This window comes from Chiloscyllium plagiosum, chromosome 23 (genome assembly GCF_004010195.1).
Source record: "Chiloscyllium plagiosum isolate BGI_BamShark_2017 chromosome 23, ASM401019v2, whole genome shotgun sequence".
NCBI classification, from domain to species: domain Eukaryota; kingdom Metazoa; phylum Chordata; class Chondrichthyes; order Orectolobiformes; family Hemiscylliidae; genus Chiloscyllium; species Chiloscyllium plagiosum.
Window position 1 is genome coordinate 36,121,870 of NC_057732.1, and position 23,778 is coordinate 36,145,647.

A 23,778-nucleotide genomic window follows, 5' to 3' on the forward strand; every position below is an offset into this window, starting at 1 on the left:
GAGATACAGTGAAAAGTATTGTTTTGTATGCTGACCACACAAATCATACCTTTATAAGTACATTAGGGTAATACAACTGGGAATGCAGAATTTAGTGTGAAAGCTACAGAGAAGGCACGGAGAAGGATCAACTTTATTATATGAGAAGTCCATTCATAAGTTTGAAAACAGCAGGAAAGGAGCTGTTCTTGATTCTGTTGGTACATGTTTTCAAACATCAGAGGGTGGATGGAAGTATAACTAGGTTGGCGGGTGGGGGGGGGGGGTTCTTTGATTATGTTGGCTGCTTTCCTGAGGCAGTGGGAAGTGTAAACAGAGTCAATAGAAGGAAGGCTGGTTTGTGTAATAGACTGGGCTGCGTTCACAACTCAATAATTTCTTGCCGTCTTGGCCAGAGTAGTTGCCATATCAAACTGTGATACATCTGGAAAGGATGCTTTCTGTGGTGTAGCTGTAAAAATTGGTAAGAGTCATGGTGGACAAGCTTAATTTCCTTGGCCTCCTGAGGAAGTAGAGATGTTGGTATGCTTTCTTGACTGTAGCATTGTGTAGATGGACCAGGAGACATTGTTGGTTATGTTTACTCCAAGCATCTTGAAGCTCTCAACCATCTCCACCTCATCACCATTGATGCAGACAGGGACATGGCCTCTACTCTGTTTCCTAAAGTCAATGACCAGCTCCTTTGTTTTGCTGGCATTGAGGAAGAGATTGCTGTCTTTACCCCATGCCACCAAGCTGTCTATCTCTTTCCTGTACTCCATCTTGTTGTTTGAGATCTGACCCACTGCAATGGTGTTATCAGCAAACTTACAGACTGAATTTGGCCACAGCTGTGAGGGTCAGGGTCTGAGCACTAGTGTTGAGAATTATTGTGGAGGAGATTTTGTCACCTATCCTAACTAATTGTGGCCTGCGGGTCTGGAAGTTGTGGATCAAAATGCAGAGGGGGGAGCAGAGTCCTCAGTCTCAGAGTTTGGAGATGAGTTTGTTGGAATTATGGTGTTGAAGGCAGAGCTAAAGTCAATAAGTAGGAGCCTGATGTAGGTGTCCTTGTTATCCAGATGTTCCAGGGATAAGTGTAAGGCCAGGGAGACGGTGTCTGTGTGGACCTATTGTGACGGTAGGTGAATTGTAGTGGATCAGGCCAATCAGGGAGGCTGGAGTTGATGTGTGCCATGACTAATCTCTCGAAGCATTTCATAATGATAAACTCTACTTTGCCAGTGACCACTTTGTGACATATCATCCACTAACATAGGGCCAGACTCTACCTTTCTGTTGATGCTGCGCACTTCAACTTATCTGCAACCATCTTTAATAAGTGGAATGATGCTGTACTTTCTCACTGTCATCATGTGTTGGACCAGTTCACTGTGCTGATACACAGAACATATAGCTGTTCTGCTGTCTGGCTCCCAATTCCAACAATCAATCTCCTGGTTGTTAATTTAGAGGTGCACATGCTACACATAAACAAACACAGTTTGACCTTGAGTTAAACTTTCTGGAACAGAAACGGAAAATGCTGGAGAAACACAGCAGGTCTGACAGCATCAGTGGAGAGAGAAACAGAGTTAGCATTTCGAGTCTTTGGAATATTGCTTTCAGTCAGATGCAGAGTAGAGCTCCCTCTATATCTCATAGGACCTTCCCAGGGCCGATACAACATTAGTTGGTGACAAAATGAAGCTCCTTTTACACTGAACTATTGAGAATTTTGGTGGAGTTGTGGATAATGTGGAGTGCAAAAAGACATTGACAGGATACAGAACTGGGCTGATAAGTGGGAGATAGTGTGAAGTGAATCACTTTAGAAGGTCAAATTTGAATGCAGAGTACAGAGTTAAAGGCAGAATTCTGGGCAGTGTGGAGGTACAGAGGGATCTTGGGATTCATGTCCATCGATCCCTCAAAGTTGCCACCCACGTTGTGATAGGGTTGTTAAGAGCATGTATGTTGTGCTGGTTTTCATTAGCAGGGGGATTGTGTTAAAGAGTTGTGAGGGGATGCTGCAGCTCTATAGAGCCCTGGTTAGACCACACTTTGAATATTGTGTTCAGTTCTGGTTGCCTCATTATAGGAGAGGTGTGGAAGCTTCAGAGAGGGTACGGATGGGATTTACCAGGATGCTGCCTGGACTGGAGAGTATGTCTTATGAAGAAAGGTTGAGGCAGCTAGGGCTTTCCTCATTGGAGCAAAGAAGGATGAGAGGTGACATGGTAGAAGTGTACAAGATGTTGACAGGCATAGATAGAGTGGATAGCCAGAGACTTTTGCCCATGGCGGAAATGTCTTCTCATGAGGGGGCATAATCTTAAGGTAATTGGAGGAAGATTTAGGAGAGATATCAGAAGTAGGGAGGGAGTGGTGAGTGCGTGGAATGCACTGCCAGCAGTGGTAGTAGAGACAGATAGGTTAGGGAAATTTAAGCAACTCTTGGATAGGCACTTAGAAGATAATACAATGAAGGGTATGTCGGTTAGTCTGATCTTAGAATAGGATAAAAGGCTGGCACAATGTCTAGGCGAAAGGGCCTGTACTATGCTGTACTGTTCTATATTCTATGTTCAAGTGAGAACCTCCAATGATAAAAACAAAATGTCTGAAAGGATGTGGGAGAGTAAAAAGGAACACTTCAGGGATGGATTTATGTACTTCAGGGCCTTGGCAGCTAAAGAATGACTGCTCATAATGGAGTACAGGAACTCCTGGAAAAGAGGTTAGTGTAAGAGAAATACAGATTTTGGAGGGCTGAACACTTGGAGAATGTTGCAGTGGTAGGGAGAGGCATCGTGGCAGCACAGAAGGATTTAAACTTAGTTTTAAAATTGAGGCACAGCTGGAATAGAACCCATGTGGGTCAGCAAGGAAAGGGATGATAAATGAATAGGGCTTAGTGGGAGAAAGGATATGGGTGGAAAATCTTTTGATACACTGAATTTTATGAAGAGTGGAAAATTAGAAAAGGGAGCATTGGAGTTAGTTGAGAATACATGCAATAATTGCAGGTTCAGTGTTTATTACTCTCTGTCAAAATCTCAACAATCTGAGCAAAGACTAGGCATTATGCCTGGGATCTTCTGATAAATTCAGAGATTTCACAGCATGAAATATAAATCTTGATAGAATGTTCTGATTCTGAGAACTGAATTGAAATTCTGACAAATTGTTTCTAGTCTGTTGCCCCATTCCATGAGGCAGAATAAGATCACAGACTGGAGACACAAAGCAGCTCTAGGGATTTTCTCCTAGCTCTTCCTCATTTTGAACTTTTGGAGATGACTGTTGGTAATTCTATTTATGGATTAAAACTGCACTTGAAAATATGGGATTCATATATGCAGGAATATTTGTTGAGAAACTTGAAATGGTTCAGATAGTTAAGATAAAATAGAAATAGCTTGGTTCACTGTGGGACACTGCACGCAGTGGTTATTCAGTATCTGTGATTTTGGTTTTGAGTTTTTGTGCTGATCAAAGAGAAGAAATTTGGAAATGGAATGCTTTCAATCTCAGGCACATAATATCAGATGAAGGATTAATACACAGTTAAATTTCTTATACATTTATTCAATAAATTCTCCAAGGCAGGTACAGCAGAGTAGTTCCATCAAAACCATCAGTGCAGCTACACCATGAGTTTGATACAAGATCGTGTTCTCTCCACAACCCACTGTAAACATAGCATAGGTTAGATTCACCGTAAAATCTGTCTTTGTATTGACACATCACACAATCCCAAAGCAGGTTTAGCATGGGTTGGATATAAAGTATATTTCCTTTATAGTTTTGCATCAAATAGGCCCAAGGCAGGTATAGGAGAAAGTGAAGACTGCAGATCAGAGTCGAGACCACACTCTCGATCCCAAGACAGGTATAGCATGGGTTAGTTGGAGTCGTCCATACAACCCTGGTATGGGCACCTATTTGGATTTAAATGTGACTAAAAGTCATGTGAACCCACAGTCCCTTTTTAAATCTCCCTCCTCAAAGCCTGTATATTTGATGGTATCTCTGGTGAATTCTTTACGTGGTGTTCCAGGCATGCCTTCACCTCTGGTGGACTGCCAGAGGATGTTGGCACAGTTAAGTTTGAGGTAGAAATTTAAGAGGTGGCACACTAATGCGTGCATTTGGTTCCCTTTCTCCTTCGCCTGAGTGATAAATTCATCAACCTTGTTCATACCAGGGATTGGAGCCAAGCAGTGGAGGGGAGTGGCAGGGTGATTGAAAGCAGCTTTTGAACTCCCTTTCATTACTGGTCTCCCGAAGCTAGATTCAGTAGCATTAAAACACCTTGAGAAATCTGTTTTCTGCCAATATCTGAGATTTATCAAACATCTGTCAAGATCATTCCTCAATTTCTGTTTCCCATTTGTTTCCTTTTCTAGGCAAATCTCAAGAAGTTCATGGAATACATCCAGTATCATCACGCTGAGAAAATCAGTAAGATGTTGGATAAAGGCCTGGACCCTAACTTCCATGATCCAGACACAGGAGGTATGGCAGTTCTATTGTACTCAAACTAGGCCATGTGCTAGCAATATCTATCTATCTATTATTTCAAATACAAACTAGCAGAGACTTGAACTAGAGGTTTGAGAGAAGGATCCCATGAAACAGAACTTGCAGTAGTTAAAGAATTGTAAAATATTAAATGATTGTGATAGCCCACATGCTCTTGGAAAGAAAACTCAATATATTTGTGTGATAGTTCCTTTTAAGAATCAGATTTCTTGAAAGATTAATTCAAGTAAAATATCTTGCTTTCAGTAACTGACCATGTGTACAAATTACCCAGGTGACAACAAAAGGAAAAGGTCAACAAGAAGCTCCTTACTGGAAGGGGTAGATGGTGATTGTGGTTTTGATCTCAAGCAGGGCTTTAGGTTTTAATTTGGGACAAGCTTGCTGCTGGGGTGAAACATCTTTCAAGCAGAATTCAATTGAAATGTTTATGCTGATTATATAGGTGTAGGTACATTGATAAGAAAGCCTCCACTAGCAGAGAATTTAACTTCGGGGATAGACAAGCTGAAGAGAGAGAAAAAGTTTAAGATGCAAGACTCGAGAGTTAAAGAGTGTTAGAATGAAGAAAGCTCTGACTCAAGCCAGGTGTACATAAGACAGGAAGTGATGCCTGTTTTGAACTTGAATTCTATAGCGATGGGATGACAGAGGAGATTTGGAGAGATAAACTTGCTAAGAGAAAGCAGGAGGCCCAAAAAATCTCAATTCTAATTGTTAATATTTCAATTTCTGTTAAATACTTGACTTGAGTCATTGGCAATATAAATCTAGTAGGAATCGAAGAAACGTTGAGGTAAAAAGTTTTGTTAAATGAACATGAGATAGTTTTGACAAATAGAATTAAGGACAATCCAAAGGGTTTTTACAAATACATTAAGGACAAAAGGGTAGCTAGGAGAGAATAGGGCCCCTCAAAGACCAGCAAGGCAGCCTTTGTGTGGAGCCGCAGAAAATGGTGGAGGTACTAAATGAGTATTTTGCATCAGTATTTACTGTGGAAAAGGATATGGAAGATATAGAATGTAGGTGAATAGATGCTGACACGTTGCAAAATGTTCATATTACAGAGGAGGAAGTGCTGGATGTCTTGAAACTCATAAAGGTGGATAAATCCCCAAGACCTGATCAGGTGTGCCTGAGAACTCTGTGGGAAACTAGAGAAGTGATTGCTGGGCCTCTTGCTGAGATATTTGTATCATCGATAGTCACAGATGAGATGCCGGAAGACTGGAGGTTGGTTAATGTGGTGCCACTGTTTAAGAAAGTGGTAAGGACAAGCCAGGGAATTATAGGTCAGTGAGCCTGACGTCGGTGGTGGGCAATCCTGAGGGACAGGATGTACATGTATTTGGAAAGGCAAGGACTGATTAGGGATAGTCAACATGGCTTTGTGCATGGGAAATCATATCGCACAAACTTGATAGAGTGTTTTGAAGAAGTAACAAAGAGGATTGATGAGGGCAGAGCAGTAGATGTGATCTATACGGACTTCAGTGAGGCGTTCGACAAGTTTCCCCATTGGAGACTGGTTAGCAAGGTTAGATCGCATGGAATACAGGGAGAATTAGCCATTTGGATACAGAACTGGCTCAAAGGTAGAAGACAGAGGGTGGTGGTGGAGGGTTGTTTTTCAGACTGGAGGCCTGTGACCAGTGGAGTGCCACAAGGATCGGTGCTGGGCCCTCTACTTTTTGTCATTTATATAAATGATTTGGATGCGAGCAAAAGAGGTACAGTTAGTAAGTTTGCAGATGACACCAAAATTGGAGGTGTAGTGGACAGTGAAGAAGGTTATCTCAGATTACAACAGGATCTTGACCTGATGGGCCAATGGTCCGAGAAGTGGCAGATGGAGTTTAATTCAGATAAATGCGAAGTGCTGTATTTTGGGAAAGCAAATCTTTGCAGGACTTATATACTTAGTGGTAAGGTCCTTGGGAGTGTTGCTGAACAGAGAGACCTTGGAGTGCAGGTTCATAGCTCCTTGAAAGTGGAGTCGAGGTCGATAGGATAGTGAAGAAGGTGATTGGTTTGCTTTCTTTTTTTGGTCAGAGTATTGAGTACAGGAGTTGGGAGGTCATGTTGCAGCTGTACAGGACATTGGTTAGGCCACTGTTGGAATATTGCGAGCAATTCTGGTCTCCTTCCTATCAGAAAGATGTTATGAAACTCGAAAGGGTTCAGAAACGATTTACAAGGATGTTGCCAGGGTTGGAGGATTTGAGCTATAGGGAGAGGCTGAACAGACTGGAGCTGTTTTCCCTGGAGCGTCGGAGGCTGAAGGGTGACCTTATAGAGGTTTACAAAATCATGAGGAGCATGGATAGGATAAATAGACAAAGTCTTTTCCCTGGGGTTGGGGAGTCCAGAACTAGAGGGCATAGGTTTAGGGTGAGAGAGGAAAGATATAAAAGAGACCTAAGGGGCAACCTTTTCACACAGAGGGGTGGTACGTTTATGGAATGAGCTGCCAGAGGAAGTAGTGGAGGCTGGTGCAATTGCAACATTTAAGAGGCATTTGGATGGGTATATGAATAGGAAGGGTTTGGAGGGATATGGGCCAGGTGCTGGCAGGTGGGATTAGATTATGTTGGGATATCTGGTCGGTATGGATGGGTTGGACTGAAAGATCTGTTTCCATGCTGTACATCTCTATGACTCTATGACTGTATGTGTTCATTGAACTTTTAATATTTTAATGTGACTGAGTAATTAAGATAGAGTGCAATTATTTATATTCATGTTCTATACCAAGTGAAATTCGTTCTTTTAAAAGAAAACTATAAACCCAATGGCTTCATTCTTAAAAATAAATGCCTTGGTTTTCAGATTTTTGAAAAGGACCTCCATTGAGATCATTACATGATGATTTGACCCTTTCAAAAATTCAGTTTTTACACCTGCTTTCCTTCTTCATTATCTTCTCTTTCTCCCCCTCTTTGATTCTATCCTTGTCCTCTTTAAATATTATCACTATTATCCTGACCATCCTCCATCATTTTTCTCTGTCACTTCCCTACTTTCCTCCAGTCATTCTCTCTCCATTCTATTCTGCTGGTTCTACTATTCTTCATCATCATCTGTTTCTCGTTTCAACCTTCCTTCTGTTATTCCCACACTCTTTAAGGCATCTGCACTGACTTAGCAGTTGCGCATTCATGTATGTGTTATGGATGTGGTGGGATCAAACCGTATCCACCAGATCAAAGACAATAATCTAAGTTGTCTATGTTCAGATTATTGAAACAGTGGGGTACTGTTGGGGTTGCAGTCTTTGAGAAGATTTGTCAAGTGGATAGATCATCTTGCCCTTGCAAATATATCTAAAACACCCCATACCACTGTACACCAGGGAAGTGCTTCTTGGTGCAAAAACAGAAATTGCTGGAAAAGCTCAGCAGGTCTAGCAGCATCCTGATCTGCTCCTTGGATGCTGCCTGACCTGCTGTGCTTCTCCAGCAACACACACTCAACTATGTGATAGCAAGGCTTAGTGTGTGGGGTTTGGGGTTTGGACATGGGACAGCTCAAGCCCTAAAGTAGTTGAACTCAATATTGAGTCCAGAAGGCTGTAGAGTTCCCAAGTGTAAAATGAGATGCTATTCTTCCATCATGTGCTGAGCTTCGCTGGAGCACTGCAGCAAGCCTGAGACAGAGATGTTGGCCAGGGAACAGGGTGGTGTGTTGAAGTGGCAGGCAACTGGAAGCTCAGGGTCTTTTCTTTGGGCAGGTAGGTGTTCTGTGAAGGAGTCACCCAGTCTATGCAGTTTCCCCAATGTAGAGGAGACCACCTTGTGAACAGCGAATGTAGTAGACTAGATTGTGAGAAGTGAAATAAAGCACTCCTTCACCTGGAAGGTATATTTGAGCCCTTGGAGGTGTGTTTGGGCCGCCTTTCTGGTCTCTGGTGACTATTTAGCCCTTAGTCAACATCATCAATATAGATTATCTGGCCATCGTTGGCTGTGGGAACTTGCTATATGCAAATTGAATGGTTTGTTTCCTGTATTTCATCAGAAACTACATTTCAAAAAACTTCACTGGTTAGGGATTTTTTGAGGTATTCTGAAATTGTGAAAGGTTCTAAATAAATGCAGAGGAATCTGAAGATTCCAATATATTATTTCTATTAATTGGCCCATCCTCCATATCCCTGGAAAAAAGATGGTTGCTGTCTCAGTATTAAAACCTCTTGCCAGGACTCATTGGGGTAGCACACTGGGTACCACGCCCCTCTATTCCAAGAGTTGTCGCTAAGGTTTTTTGAAAAGAAATATGCAATATTTGCAAAGAAACTGATTTTCAGACCCAGGTTGATAGTCGAGACTGGGTTCCTGAACTGAACAACAATCATCATTTATTACATGTAATTAGGGTTTTGCTACAGGTAAACAATTAAACTAAATTAAGTAATCTCTCCAAATTAAAACTCTAAAACCCTGATATACAACTCCTTCTGCACTTTTGGACAGACAAATATATATAGGGGATAAAAAAAATACATGGTGGAGGGAAAATTGGGAAAATAGTTTGGTAGATTTTGCTCGCAAGATCTATTGAGTTGGTTCTGGCTGGGCCAAAGATTTCTCCTTGATTTTCCTATTTCTGACTGCTTTCATAAGTTTGCAAGAGGCGCACGTTGGCTGTTTCAATTATAAATCTCTCTGGCTTATCCAATTCAATCACAACTTGTAGCATCTGCTGAAGGAAAAGTTACCTGGTTTTCTTCAACTTTTAAAGTGGCTTACTGCAGAGAACTGAGAGTGAGGGAGTTTTGGCTGCTGCAGATATGCCAGTTTCTTTCTGAGTCTGAACCAGTTCCTCTCTGTTTTGTTCACAGCCCAAGCTGTTTGGCTATCTGACAATCAATGGCATTGTTCTTGGCAGTTAGAGAACCTTTGTCTCACAGTTTCACCCACCCTCCACCACCCCTCATCACATCTTTACCTGTTTCCCCTCCTTCCCTCACAGACTCTCATCTCCTCCACCTCATTCCATCCATTGCAGTCCCTCCCTCCTTCTCATCCTCTTCCCACCCTCACTCACGCAACGCTTTGTCCCTTAGAAAACCCCTTACACATTCTATATTGTCTCAGGTAATCATCAGCTATCTTGACATAAGGGGTTGGTGGTCTCAGTACAAAGTTTAGAATCTTAATCTTCCTCCAACTCATGCCTCACTCCCTACTCCAACCTCCCACTCACCCCCCTCAACTTCTAGCCACTTTGATTCCCCCTGTTTCCCTTGACTCTTTTTTTGAACGCTTGTGCTTCGGTCCTTCAGTAGATGTTAATATGTTGGAAGCAGTTCAGAGAAGGTTTGCTGGACTAATGCCTAGAATAAGTGATTGCCTTATGAGGAGAAGCTCGTCAGACTAGGCCTGTATCATCTGGAGTTAGAAGAGTCAGAAATGAGTTAACTGCAACATGCAAGATCCTGAAGGGACTTGACTGGGTGGATGTTGAAATGATGCTCGCTCTTGTGGGAGAATCTAGAACTAGGGGTCATACCTTAATATAAAGGGCTGCTCATTTAAGAATAGAAATGTCAGAGGATTGTGACTGTTTCCTTGTTAGATGCATAGCTTTTAATTATTTCGAGGTAGAGACGGATATGAAGGGGATGAAAGAGAATTGGAGATTTGTGGGAATGTAGAATTGAGTTGAAAATCAGGTCAGCCATGGCCTTATTGCATGGCACAACAGGCTCTGGGAGCCGAATGGCCTACTGCGAAGCCTCTTCCATTTGGTCTACTTGGGTATTTCTAGGTAGTTTACAGCTGTACAAGGGATAAACTGAGGAGAACTCCAGGCCATCAATTTAATGTTTCCCCCATGTAGTTGATTGATTTGGATGTCAGTCATTATCATAGCAATCACACATTGCCTGTCATTTTACTGTTAGAATGTCCACTGACATTGGCTGTACAACTGGAGAACACATCTGAGATAATCAAGTTGCTGCGAAATGGGGGAGCTCATTTGGACTTCAGGACCCGAGATGGATTAACAGCTTTGCACAAAGCTGTGCGATGTCGGAACCACACTGCACTGATTGTAAGTAAAGAACTTTGCACATCATTGATACGTAACTGCACACTGCAAGGATAGTGAGTACACAATTTTGAACTGCACTGGCAAGATGTACACAACTCCTCATGAATGAGCAAATGGCTCTACCCTACAATATACTAGTACGATCACGGCACTTCCCAAATAATGAATAAACACTGGTAAATCACAAGGTCAGACTCTAAAGCTAATAATGAATTCACAACTGATACGATGCAATTCCTGACATTTGCTGGAAAACTGCAGCTAATCTGAGCATCAAGAACATTGAAACGGGAATGGCAGTGTTGCTGGTCTCGTTATCCAGATACCTGGACTAATATTCTGAAGACATGAGTTCAAATCCAGCTTGGGCAGTTGGTGGAATTTAACTTCAATTGATCAGTAATCTGGGACCAGTGTCGGTGAACTTGAAAGTATGCCTTGGTCCCCCAGCATCATTGAAACCAGCCTTGAATTAATTCGGAGCACCTCAACCACCTGATAAAGAAGCAGCGCTTCAAAAGCTAGTGCTTCTAAATAAATCTGTTGGACTATAACCTGACATTGTGTGATTTTTAACCATTTGCGTATGCGCAGGTGGCTGAATTTCTGCCTGGCATGGAGAATTTGAGAGTGGGGAGTGTGGTGGAATTGCTGTGCCTGGTCTCTCTCTGTGCCATGTAGAGGCAGCATTCCAATGACAGGTGGCTAAATAAAATGCACAAAAGAACCAGTCTTGCTCTTATCAATCTGCTCCCAATCATCTGTGAAGTTAAGGACGTATTGTTCACAATGCAATTTAGTGGAACCTGCTCAACATTTACCTGCTTGATAAGTAATGCGCAATTTGAGCTCTTGGGATGCACTGGTAATGTCCCTACCTCTGTGCCAGGTAGCCTGTGTACAAGTCCCACCTCCAGAGGTACACCATAATATTTTATCTCTGAAGTGTTTGTTTATGAAAATATCTATGTGCCCAAAGAACTCTTTGAATTGAGAAATGTAAAATACAAATAATGTTCAATTTGGGTTGGTGTGACGTAATGGTAGTGACCCCCTGGTCCAAGAGTGCATGCGTTCAGGTTCCACCCTACATAACATCTCTGAGCAGGTTATTAAAAAAAAAACGTACAGTTTGGGACTCGACCAACCTCACTGTAGCCATGAGCTGAACATGGACAAATAAGCGAATACCAGAGCTGAGCTGATCATGACTGTAGTTGACACTGAGCAATCTTTCACTAAATATTTCATCAAAGAGTTTTGGCCAAATTGAATGACAATCTGGGAGGATTTAATATTAACAATTCACCAAATAACAAGTGCTGTTTGCAGAGGGAGTTCTAAACATTTTCCATCCAATGCAGGTAGAAATGTTTTTTGTGCTTCAGAAAGGCATGGTTCTAATTTTAGACAATGGTCTGACACTTCCCTAACAAGAGAATTGTTTCGTTCGATCTACCATGTCAGATCCTCTTAATACCTTGAAAATTTCAATAATATTACCCCCATTAATTTTATAAGTTCCAATGAATTTTGTGTAGTTGGAATTTAGAGAGTTCAAAGGTGATGTTTGCGATTTTAACTCCAGTAAAGCTACACTGCATTCGCTCCAAAAAGGCCAGTGCTTCTTTTCCAATGCTTGTTGCTCAGAACTGGACTCAGTATTCCACAAGACATCTAGCCATGGCTTTGAACAAATGTAACCCAACTCCCAACCACATATACTGCAGTTTTCCACCACAGTCCATGGCAGTTTACAAAAATCTGCCTTGGACTCTCGGTATTCAATTTTCTCTACCTTTTCATGATTTATAAAGTACACTGGTCCAAACCTTATTACCTACTTAACTACACTGAAATCCATTTGTCACAGTATTTTTTCCATTTAATCAATATTTCCTTATAACTTCTTGCTTCTATTAATAGTGAAAATAATGCTGTCTACCTTTGTATAATCAGATGTGTGGTATTCATCCCCATCATTGAAGTCATTAATACATATACTGAATAGTTGAGGCATTATTGATGTCCCAGAACATTAGTTAAGGAGCTCCTCAGCCCAGTGCCCTAGACTCAGACATCTTCAGTTGCTTCATTAGTGACCTTCCCTCCATCATGAGATCTGAGAAGGGGGATCTTTGCAGAAGATTGCAGAATATTCAGTATCGTTTGCAACAAAAGGCTAGGTACGGAAGCATGTTGTGTCCATGTACAAGACCTAGACCATGTACAGGCTTGGACTGATAAGTGGCAAGTAACATTGGTGCTACACATATGCCAGGCACTAACTTAAACATTTGTAATGAGAGAATCTAAATGTTCCCCCCCCCCCGAATATTTAGAGGCATTACCAATGCTGAATTCCCCCCCCCCCCCCATTGACATCCTGTGCTTTCCCATTGTCCTAAAAACTAAACTTATCAGCCAAATAAATTATATGGTACCAAGAACAGGTTGGAGGCCAGGGATCAGATGGCTAATAACTCACTGAGTGTTCCCCATTGGATGTCCTCTTTCTCCAAGACATGTCAGAGTGTGATGGAATATTCTCCACTCGTCTGGATGGTCCAACTCCAACAACACTTGAGAGGTTTGACACTATGCAGCACAAAGCTGCCCACTTGATTGACAAAGCATTTGCCACCCTAAAACATCACTCCCTTCAAAACTGATGTATGCTGGCAGCTACAAGACCAACGGAACAGTTCACCATGGTCCTTTCAGTGGCACTTTCCAAATTTTAATCTTCTATCATCTAGAAAGGCAACAGCAGTCCTCCTAGCCATCCTGACTTGGCACTTTGTTGCCTTTCATTCACTGTTGGTGGGTCAAGATCCTGGAATTCATTCCTAACAGCACATCACCATTTTTCAAAGTCAATTAGGAATGGGAAATAAATGCTGACCTAACCAATGACATCCATATCTCATGATCTAATTTTAAAAACTCACAAATCTCTATGGAACACCAGGAATCCCTGTTGGGCCTCATCTGGCCTGGAATTTTACATCCAGGTCTGAAATTTTATATAGACAAGCGGTTTTCAAGAAATGAGTTGCCTGTTCCTCATTCTTCACTGTTCTCCTGTCATCTGCTCTGATCCTGGGAGGAAGTCCAACTAATGTCTTCTTATCCATGAGGCCTTTCACCAACTCATGACTCCTGAAAGAGCATAAAGAATGCAGAGACCCCACAAAATGGGACGGGGTTAGATTTTTAATGGAACATTGGAGGAATTTTTACTCCATATCAATCCTATGTCATAATTGGTTTGCTAAATGGACAGTTTATTAAATTAACTGCACATTGGTCTTAATGGACTAGAATTTAATGAGAGTGGAGTTAGAGTTGTGTTCTATAAACAGATGTTGAATTGCATCATTTCCAGTACAGTGATGGGTTCACTGAAGTACGATGACATGGTTGAGTAACTCCACTAATTATGAGAGGACATGCAGTGAGGGGGTAATGTAAAGTTAAGCCATGAGCAGAAAGATGGCTGGATTTGTTCCAACAGAATTGCTCTAACCAGCAGGCAGTCACAGAACTAAGATGACAATGTTGCTATATAGATATTTCCAAAGTGTTGGAAAAATAGCTTCAGGGTATAAAATTAGATAAAAGGAATTTAATATGCACATTGTCAGGTTGGGCTTTTCCAGTCCAGAATTTGAAAGCGGCAACCGCATGTGGAGAAAAATAAACCAGTCAGGATTTCTGCTCTTGACCAACAAGGTCAGGCTTAGATAAAAGAGGAATCAGTTAATAATCCTGCTCCTTATCACTGTCCAAAATGGTATTGGGGATAAAGAGAGGGAATACCAGTCAAAGCTCCTGCTAACAATCACTGTGCTGTCTCATCAGGCTCTAAGAGTTGGGAAATCCACCAGAGTTCCTGCACCTGATTACTGCCCCTATTGGAAGATTTGTGATTACCACATGAGGTCATGAACTTTGACCCGCTTTTATCTTTTCAGAAGCTAATAGATCTAGGTACATCCAAAAATAATGACTCTTAAAAGCATATATGGGCGGAGAAAATAGAGTAAAATAAAAAGAAATGTTTTACCTCAGCTTGTGGAGAGCTGAAATGATGAAGTCCTGACTCAGAAATGCTAAGGTTTATATAACATTGCATTGTGGGTTCACCTATATTACATGTTATGTAGATGTAATTCAGCACTGCACGGAATCAGTCTCTACTCTCGTACCTGAATACGTAGCCATGATAACCTTTCAGTACTATGTGTTAAAGGACTTCTATACAAGAGTAATAGCTTTCAGATGAGATAATAAACTGATAACCCTTCTGCCCCCTCAGGGGGAAATAAGACATCTCAATTTGAAAAAGGACAAGTGTTCTCTCTTGTTTCCTGCTAACATTTATCTCTCAATCTATTCCTAAAACAAATAATATTGTAATTATCTCATTGTGTAAACACCCAATCGGTTTCACCATTGTATTTCTCTGGCTAATCTACCATTGCTTTGTGCAATTTGGCTGATGATTTTCTTACATTATAATTTTACCCATTTTGTTTGACTTGTGCATCCCCCTATTCCTTGCAGCGACACTATCAAACATGAAGAACACTCTGTAACTTCGTACAGTATCCATGTTGTGAGACTGTGCATGGTACAGTAAACTTGCTGTGCGACTGCATCCAGTGGTTTCCCTCTGCATGACTGTACATCCTGCAATAATCATTTTGTGTAACAGGACTACACTGTGTGCCAGTGCGTGTGATAGATGCCATGTTGTGCAACCTATTCTCCATTCAATGTCTGCACGTCAACTGTATGTCATACAGTACATTCCATGTGCTTACATCCTCCAGAAACTGTGCTGTGACTGTACATACGACAGTGATTGTGCTGTGACTCCATACATTCTTCAGTAAGAATTTTATGCTTATCTCTTCTACGTAGACCCTGTTGGATTTGGGTGCTTCTCCAGATTACAAGGACAGCAGGGGCTTAACGCCTTTGTACCACAGTTCGATGGTGGGAGGAGACCCTTATTGCTGTGAACTGATTCTGCATGACCATGCTATTGTTGGCTGCATGGATGAGAATGGCTGGCAAGAGATCCATCAGGTAATCCCTGGCAGATAGGGTGTAGTTCCGAATGTGTTTGAGGAGTTACTAGCTCAGAGTGACAGCAAGCCTTCCTATTTCTCAATGTTTGCTCACAGCAGGAATCCTCAGACTCTGTTAAAAGCGCAGTTGGAGAGTTGGAGAAGGGACAGAAACAGCCTCTCTCCCTCTAAATGTATCAGTTGAATGCTCTGCAAAGACCTGCCTTTAACTGTATTTTTCAGGTTTGAGTTCTCACCAAAGTGCTAATATACTTGCAACAGCACAGTGGCTCAGTGATTGGGGTGGCATGGTGGCTCACAGGTTAGCACCGCTGCCTCACAGTGCCAGGGAGCTGGGTTCAATTCCACCCTCCAGCGACTGTCTGTATGGAGGTTGTACATTCTCCTAGTGTTTGCGTGGGTTTCCTCTGGGTGCTCCAGTTTCCTACCACTGTCCAAAGGTGTGCAGGTTAGGTGGATTAGCCATGGGATATACAGTGTGGACTCGAATGGCCTGTTTCCACATTGTAGGGATTGACAGACTGTGCATCCAAAAGCAAAGCTAGGCCTGGGCAGACACGGCCATTAGAGGATTTTGACTTGTATCCACACAGTGTCCAGACATATTTCATTTTTAAAAATGTATTCATTTTTGTGGGATGTGGGCATTACTGGCTGGGCCAGCATTTATTGCCTGTCCCTAGTTGCCCTTGAGAAGGTGGTGATGAGCTGCCTTGTTGAAGTGCTGCAGTCCACCTGCTTTGGGTTTCAGGTCTGAAAGAGCCATGGAGGGAGTTAGCAGCTCCTCCTTATCCCTGGCCTAACCTGCAAGCCCATAAGCATGAAGAGAAAACCAAGATGCATTGACAATGTTGCAGTGACTTAACATTGCAGTTGAATGGCTGTGTCCATTCCAAGCTAAAGCACAAAGGAGAACAGGAAAAGGAGCAGAAACTTGGCATGGTTTTCCCTTTGTTTTGCCACAAAGGGATTTTTTGATAGAGTCAAGTAAAGGGAAAATGGCCAAACATGTCCAATGATACCAGATTAATTGAACCAAGGTTGATTTCAGCTTAATTGTAATGACAGAATGAAAGATATGTTGAACCCTGAGGTTATCTGTCTGATTATGCTCCTGGGAAATACCTGCTTGACCATGTTTATAAATGCATGTTGTTGCTGTTGTAGTCACCTGATTCCAATCCTAAATCAGCATTGCTGATTCTCAACTCTAGTCTGAAATAGCCTATCAAGCCAAATGTGGCAATCTAGGGATGAGCAATAAATGCCAATCTTGCCAGTGACATCTGCAAGCCAGATTAAGAATTAATAAATGATATCAATAATGCTGTTTTGCTTCAGGCCTGCCGGTATGGACATGTGCAACATCTGGAACATTTGCTGTTTTATGGAGCAGACATGAGCAGTCAGAATGCCTCAGGGAATACCGCTCTGCACATCTGTGCACTCTACAATCAGGTGAGTAGGGCAAGGAGGAGGAGGAGGGGAGGTGCATGTTGTATAGGGGCTAAGTGGAAGAATATATCTTAGAACTAGGAGCATGTTGGCAACTACACAGTTAAGCACTTCAGCTCCAACTTAGTTCATAAGTGTATGGAATATGGCTGGAGCATTCTCTAACTCAAATAGCAGAACCTCAGATAAGTAAACCTCTTTGGTGTAACAATAGTTTGTGTCTCTTTAGCCCTTGATGTTAATAGCATTTGCCAGCAACCCTTCAATCTCAGAAAGAAATAATACTCCTGTGAGTTTTTCTAGAAACATAGACACATAATCCAATATTGAGGATTTGTCTTTTTGTCTTAAGAACAATCTCCTGAAAACACTTTGGTCATAAAGTTGGAATGTTGGTCAGATTGTATTTCCATTGGTAAGGCAAAGTAACAAAAGAAGGGTTAACTTCTCCACTATTCCTTAGCTATAAATGTGGTTAAGGGATTAAGGGATTGTAAATGATGTTGTCATACTTATTATGCCTATATAACTTGTGTCCGGCTCTTGTTTTTGGTAATGGTCCCATACAATCTATGAACACTTGAATGAAAAGTTCTTCGAAAACTGGTATTCATTTCAAAGCTTCTGTTTTAGTAACTTGTTGAAGTTTTTATATGACCTGACATGAGTTACCCATTTTGCAGAATTGCGTTACATTCTTAAGAAATACTGGTCAGGTAAAATACCTAAAAATTGATGGTTGAGTTTTCTTTATTCCTACGTGTCCTGCCATAGGAATTTCATGTGCCACTTTGCAAAATCTTCTTAGAACAGCTAGACAGAACCATCATTTGATGAACAACTGCCCATATTTTTGGCTGCAGGTCTCTGAGGATGTCTCCACTTCCTCTCAGTAGCACTCCAGAACACAATCTATTTCAATGTGAGCTTATTACAGAAGAGCCTCGATTGTCCAAAGGACATGGGCAGGGACTATTTCTATTGGTTAATCGAATTCTGGATAATCGAATGCCGGATAACACAGTTTAGCTGAGCATCGGGACCTTGCGATCTTGCCAGATAATCCGATATTTGGATAATTGAATGCTGGATAATCAAGGTTCCTCTGTATACTAATGTATTTAACTCTAGAAGTACTTTAAGTCTTTTCCCTGGGTGGGGGAGTCCAGAACTAGAGGGCATAGGTTTAGAGTGAGAGGGGAAAGACATAAAAGAGACCTGAGGGGCAATTTTGTTTTCACACAGAGGGTGGTGCGTGTGTAGAATGTGCTGCCAGAGGAAGTAGTGGAAGTTAGTACAACTGCAGCATTTAAAAGGTATCTAGATGGGTACATGAATAGAAAGGTTTACAGGAACATGGGCTGGGTGCTGGCAGGTGGGACTAAATTGGGTTGGGGTATCTGGTTGGCATGGACGAGTTGGACCGAAGGGCCTGTTTCCATGCTGCACATCTATTTGACTCTATGACTTTAAGTCTTAATTAACAAAGACATGTCAAAAATTAATTTCAAATTACATTCAGTCTTAAACAGAGTTTCTGCTAATCTAACATCTACTTGCATTATTATTGTGATTTCTGATGAGGGACATTCTTTAGCCATTGTTCTGGTCACCAAGCATATTGGAAAAATTCCTGGAACCTGTTCTTGTCTCTAATTCATCTCTTTGGCCTCAATGTGGACTTTCTGTATTTATAGGTGAAGGTGTAACTTTCACTCCAGCTAAATCATTCCCCAGGAGTAGATCAACTCTGCCAACAGGTAATCTCTTAACTGGCCTAACCACCACTGGTCTTGACAAGTCACATTCCAAATGGACTCTGTACTATGAAGCCTGGGTACACTTTCCACTTATCACTTTTACTACCACACTAATTTTCATTGAACTCTGTGGAGGGAAACCAAAATCCTCCTCCAGCAATCTCTTAATATAGTTACAGGCTTGGCTGTGTCTTTTGTGAAAAACAGGGTGATCTTCGCTTCGGCCAAAATCCTTTTGTAACTCTCATTACCATTTTATTCACCTCTCCTGCACTCTCAACAGTGCTTACCTTTGGTCTCTTACATGTAGTTGAAGTTACAAATTGAATGGTGGTATTTTCCTTTTACGTTCTGTTTTGGGCTAAGTCATATGAGGTCCAAACATTCCCATGGCCTTTCCTCTAAATTTACAGCATTCCAAACTTTGTTACAATGGGAACACTTGGATCTTTCATTTTCATCTCTCCCCTCAGTGCTTTCCTTTCTGATCTGAAGAGGAGATCTTGGGGCATTCTCAGCTCTCCACCTTGGCTGCTTGTCTTCCTCTCACTCTCCCACTTTCTTTCTCTTTTTAATTCATGTAGGTGACAGTAAAAAGGCTTAGTTGTATGGGTCAGCTCATAATCATCAGCCATTATTGCTGCCTTCCTGTCAGCTTCTTATTAATTCTGTTCTTATTGCAGTGTCATAGAATCATGGAATCCCTGTAGGAGCAGGTGAATTGGCTCATCATATCTACACTAATCGTCCAAACAGCATCGCACCCAACCGCACTCCCCTCCCCTATCCTTGTAACCTTCCATTTCCCATGATAAGTCTTTCTAGCCTGCACATTCATGGGAAAGTAAGTGTGGGCAATTCATCTAAACTGCACATCTTTGGACTGTGGGAGGAAACTGGAGCACCTGGAGGAAACCCACAGACACAGTGAGAATGTGCAAACTCCACACAGTTGCCTGAGGGTGGAATTGAACCCATGTCCCTGGCGCTGTGAGGCTGCAGTGATAACCACTGAGCCATGTACCTCCCCAGTGAGTTTTTAAATTCTTATTAAGAGAATGCTCCTCTCTGAGGACTACAGCTACGTACATGGTTTCATTTCTAATGTTTATATCTATCTGTCAATATTATTTTACTTAACTCTGTCAAATTCAGTGTAGGTTTACCCAGGCTGTCTCCTTAAATTCTGAAACCATTCCCTTTATGCCTCAGGCACTAACTCATATATGCTCAGTATAGCTCCTTTTACAGCACTATAATCCCTAGAAATCTCCTCTGACAGTGAAGCATAAATTACCTGTTCTTTACCTGTCAATTTGCTTTGCATGGGCAGTGAACAGTGTTCCTTCAATCAATTCATTTGTCTTGCTTTGTTTCCTCAAAGGACATAAAGAATGCTTTCTCAGCCATCTCCTCAAAATTTGGTAGGGCCTATACAGATTTAACCATTTCCTTCCTGGATTTCACAATATGATGAGGATTCTCCTGATCAAAGAGCCCTCCTCAGCTTCTGAAATCTCACTTTTAAAAAACGCTACTATTTATAGCCTGAATGTTTATCCCTTTCTCTCTCTCAATTGCAGCTCCAGTTCTAGCTCCTCAAATTGTATTTCCATCCTTTTGATTTTCAATGCCATTTGGAATTCTTTATCATGCTCTGTCCTTTGGAATTCCATTCCCAATATTCTTATTTGAAAATGCTTTAAATGTTCCTCATACACAAGTTGTATCGAATTGAATTCAATATGACCTGATCTCAGTGCTTCACTACACATAGTACTCGGTCTCTCCTGTAATCCAAATCCTACACTCACTTTTCAATAAGGCTTGCTTTCTTATCTCTAGCTTTATATTATATTTTATTACAGGATAAGTACTTGGTCTTTGCAGTGGCTCGTGGTATTTAAGGTAATTAAGTATTCAAGGTATATCAGTTTTGCTGGTTTATCCAGAGTGCCAGTTAATAAGGTGTCGTTTAAAACAAAGATTGCTGTGGATCCAACTCATTCTTGAAATCATGCAATGTTTTGGCGTCAACTGCTTTCTGTATTAATGGATTCAATGACTCACCACTGTCTGGTGAAGAAAATTCTTCTTTCCTCGATCCTAAATAGTTATCCCCTTTCATTAGACTGTCACCCCGTACTCCCTCTATAGCAAGAACACAATTTCTCAGGGAAGGAGGCCAAAGCAATTCCTTGATTCTCTGATAATCTACGATGATAAAGATTCCACTCCTGACTTACTTGCCAGTTCAATTAACCTGACATTTGTAACATCTTTCAAGTTCATCAAGGACAACTCTTCCATCTGCTGGAAGTCTCTAGCAGTGTCAAATGCCAATTCATTATCATAGAACAGAATGTGGTGTTTTCTTTAATCACTTACTAATAGAGTCAGAAAGTTCTGGGTCTGATCTGTGATTAATCACTTCTTCCTGTCGGAGTGCAGTAGCAATTGTTTGTGTGATATGGCAATAACTCTGTTGGAAAGCTTTGGTGACATTGATTTGGGCTGGAACACAGTGCCTTCTTAATTTGAATATCTTGCACTCTCTTGTGATGCCTCACATTAAAGAACTGTATTAAAAGATCAGCAGGCTGGTAACAGGTCTCATGGAGCAGAGGCTGAAGAAAAACCTAGCAGCCAGAATCATTTTCAGATTGTAAAGAACTCTTCATATATCTTCATATTTTTTCATAACTTCTTAAAACCCAGGAGAGAGTCGGTGTATTCTTACACTGATCTTTACTGTCAGTGAAGGACAAAATTTGAGATAAGGAATAAGCGCGAGAGAATTATTGATTGAAATTGGTTGTGTAATCCCAGGTGACAAGCCATTCACAGTGGCAGTCTGCTCTCTGATAGTGTCTGACAGGCAGTCTCAAGACCCACTGTAGATAAGGCTGCTTCTTTGGTGCCATTTGAATTGGGCTCTGTTGTCTTGTTTCACACTGTGACTTTCTATGCTGATTGCTGAATCACTGCCCTGGTTATCAACATATACATGACAGCCTCTGGAGAAATGAAATTGTCCTTCACTTTCAACTGTTCCAGAATCACAAAGCACAATAGTCCAATGGAGAGCAGTTAGATTCTAACAGTGCCTTTGTTTAAAAAGTGTTTTTTTTTAACTACTTACTGCAATGGTCCTATGTTTGTCAATTCTCTTTTGGTCAATGCTCCTTTAAATCTTCCTCTGTTATTTCTTTTTGCATTCTAAGCTCCCAAGTCTTTTCTTCCTCCTTTACAATATCAAGACTGATTGCACCATTCCCTTCTCAAGTTCACTCTTCTTCCGGACCTTCCAATATTCCTGTGGAAGTCCTCTTCCCTTGGTCTTCAGGTCAAATTAAATCTGCTGTCATTTAAAGGAGAAAGTGAGCACACTGCAGATGCTGGAGATCAGAGTCAAAAGTGTGGTGCTGGAAAAGCACAGCAGGTCAGGCAGCATCTGAGGTGCAAGAGAAGTGACATTTCAGGCATAAGCCCTTCATCAGCCCTTTCCTGATACCCAAAATGTCGATTCTCCTGCTCCTGTAGTTGAATCCTCTCACTGTGAAGGCCAAGATACCATTGGCTTTCGTAACCACCTGCTGCATGTGCAGTGACTGGTGTGCGAGGGCATCCAGGTCCCATTGTACATTCCTCTCTCTCTATTTATAGCTAAACAGATCAGAATTTGCCTTCCTGTTTGCATCTGCTGTGCATTTGCCCACTCACTCAGCATGTCCAAATCACATTGAAGCATCGCCTCACAGTTCACCCTCCGATCCAGCTTGTGTCACCTGCAAATTTAGTGATATTACATTCAGTTGCCTCGTCAAAATCATTAATATACATTGTGAATAGCTGGAAACCTAGCATTGATCCCTGTGGTACCCACTAGCCATTCTCAAAGAGACCTATTTATTTCTTCTCTTTGTTTCCTGTCTGCCAGCCAGTACTCTATCCGTCTCAACACACCTCCCCCAATCCGATCTGCTTTAATATTGCATGCTAATCTCCTATGTGACACTTTGTGAAAAGCCTTCTGAAAGTCCAAATAAATCACAAGTACTGATTCCCTCTCATCAACTCCACTTGTTACATCCTTGAAATATTTCAGTAGATTTGTCAAGCATGATTTCTCTTCTGTAAATCCATGCTGACTCTGCCTGATCCTGCTACTGTTTTCCAAGTACTATATTATTAAATCTTTTATAAAGACCTCTAGCATTTTCCCCTCTACTGACATCAGGCTGACTGGTCTATAATTCCCTGTTTTCTGTCTATCTCCCTTTTTGAATAGAGAGGTTACATTTGCTACCCTCCAGTCTGTAGGAACAGTTCCAGAGTCTTTAGAATATTGGAAGATGACCACCAATGCAGCCACTATTTCTAGAGCTTCCTATTCTTTCTGAAGTACTCAGGGATGTAGATTATCAGGCCCTGAGGATGTATCCATCTTCAATCCCATCAAGTTCCCCAAAACCATTTCCCTACTAATACTGATATTCTTGCATTCTTCCCTCTCACTAAACACTGAATTCCCCAGTATTTCTGCTATGTTATTGGTGTCTTCCTTTGTGAACACAAAGCCATGTATGTATTTCATTGGTCAGTCATATCTTCGTTCCTCATTATAAATTCCCCTGTTCCTGACTATATCTAACTACAGTTGTCTTCACTAATCTTTTCCCTTCACATAGCGAGCGAAAGCTTTACAGTCAGCTTTTGTATTCCCTGCAAGCTTACACGGGCACGCTGTTTTCCTTTTCTTAAGAAATCTCTTTGACCTCCTTTGTTGGATTCTAAACTTCTCCTCAGGTCTGTGTTTTTGTGGCCACTTCTGCCTCTTCCTTGCATCTAGTACTATCTTCAGTTTCCTTGTA

At 41.5% G+C, this 23,778-nt stretch overlaps 1 protein-coding gene across 2 annotated transcripts in view; it reads left to right on the forward strand.

Annotated features, from left to right (window-relative positions):
• shank3a (SH3 and multiple ankyrin repeat domains 3a) overlaps positions 1–23,778 on the forward strand; it is a 1,030,755-nt gene that overhangs the window by 373,584 nt on the left and 633,393 nt on the right. For both annotated transcript variants that reach the window (XM_043713933.1, XM_043713934.1), the window contains exons 6-9: positions 4,395–4,503; positions 10,439–10,590; positions 15,520–15,687; positions 17,031–17,147. In XM_043713933.1, coding sequence (XP_043569868.1) covers positions 4,395–4,503; positions 10,439–10,590; positions 15,520–15,687; positions 17,031–17,147 — 546 coding nt within the window. The remainder of the gene's footprint in view (positions 1–4,394; positions 4,504–10,438; positions 10,591–15,519; positions 15,688–17,030; positions 17,148–23,778) is intronic.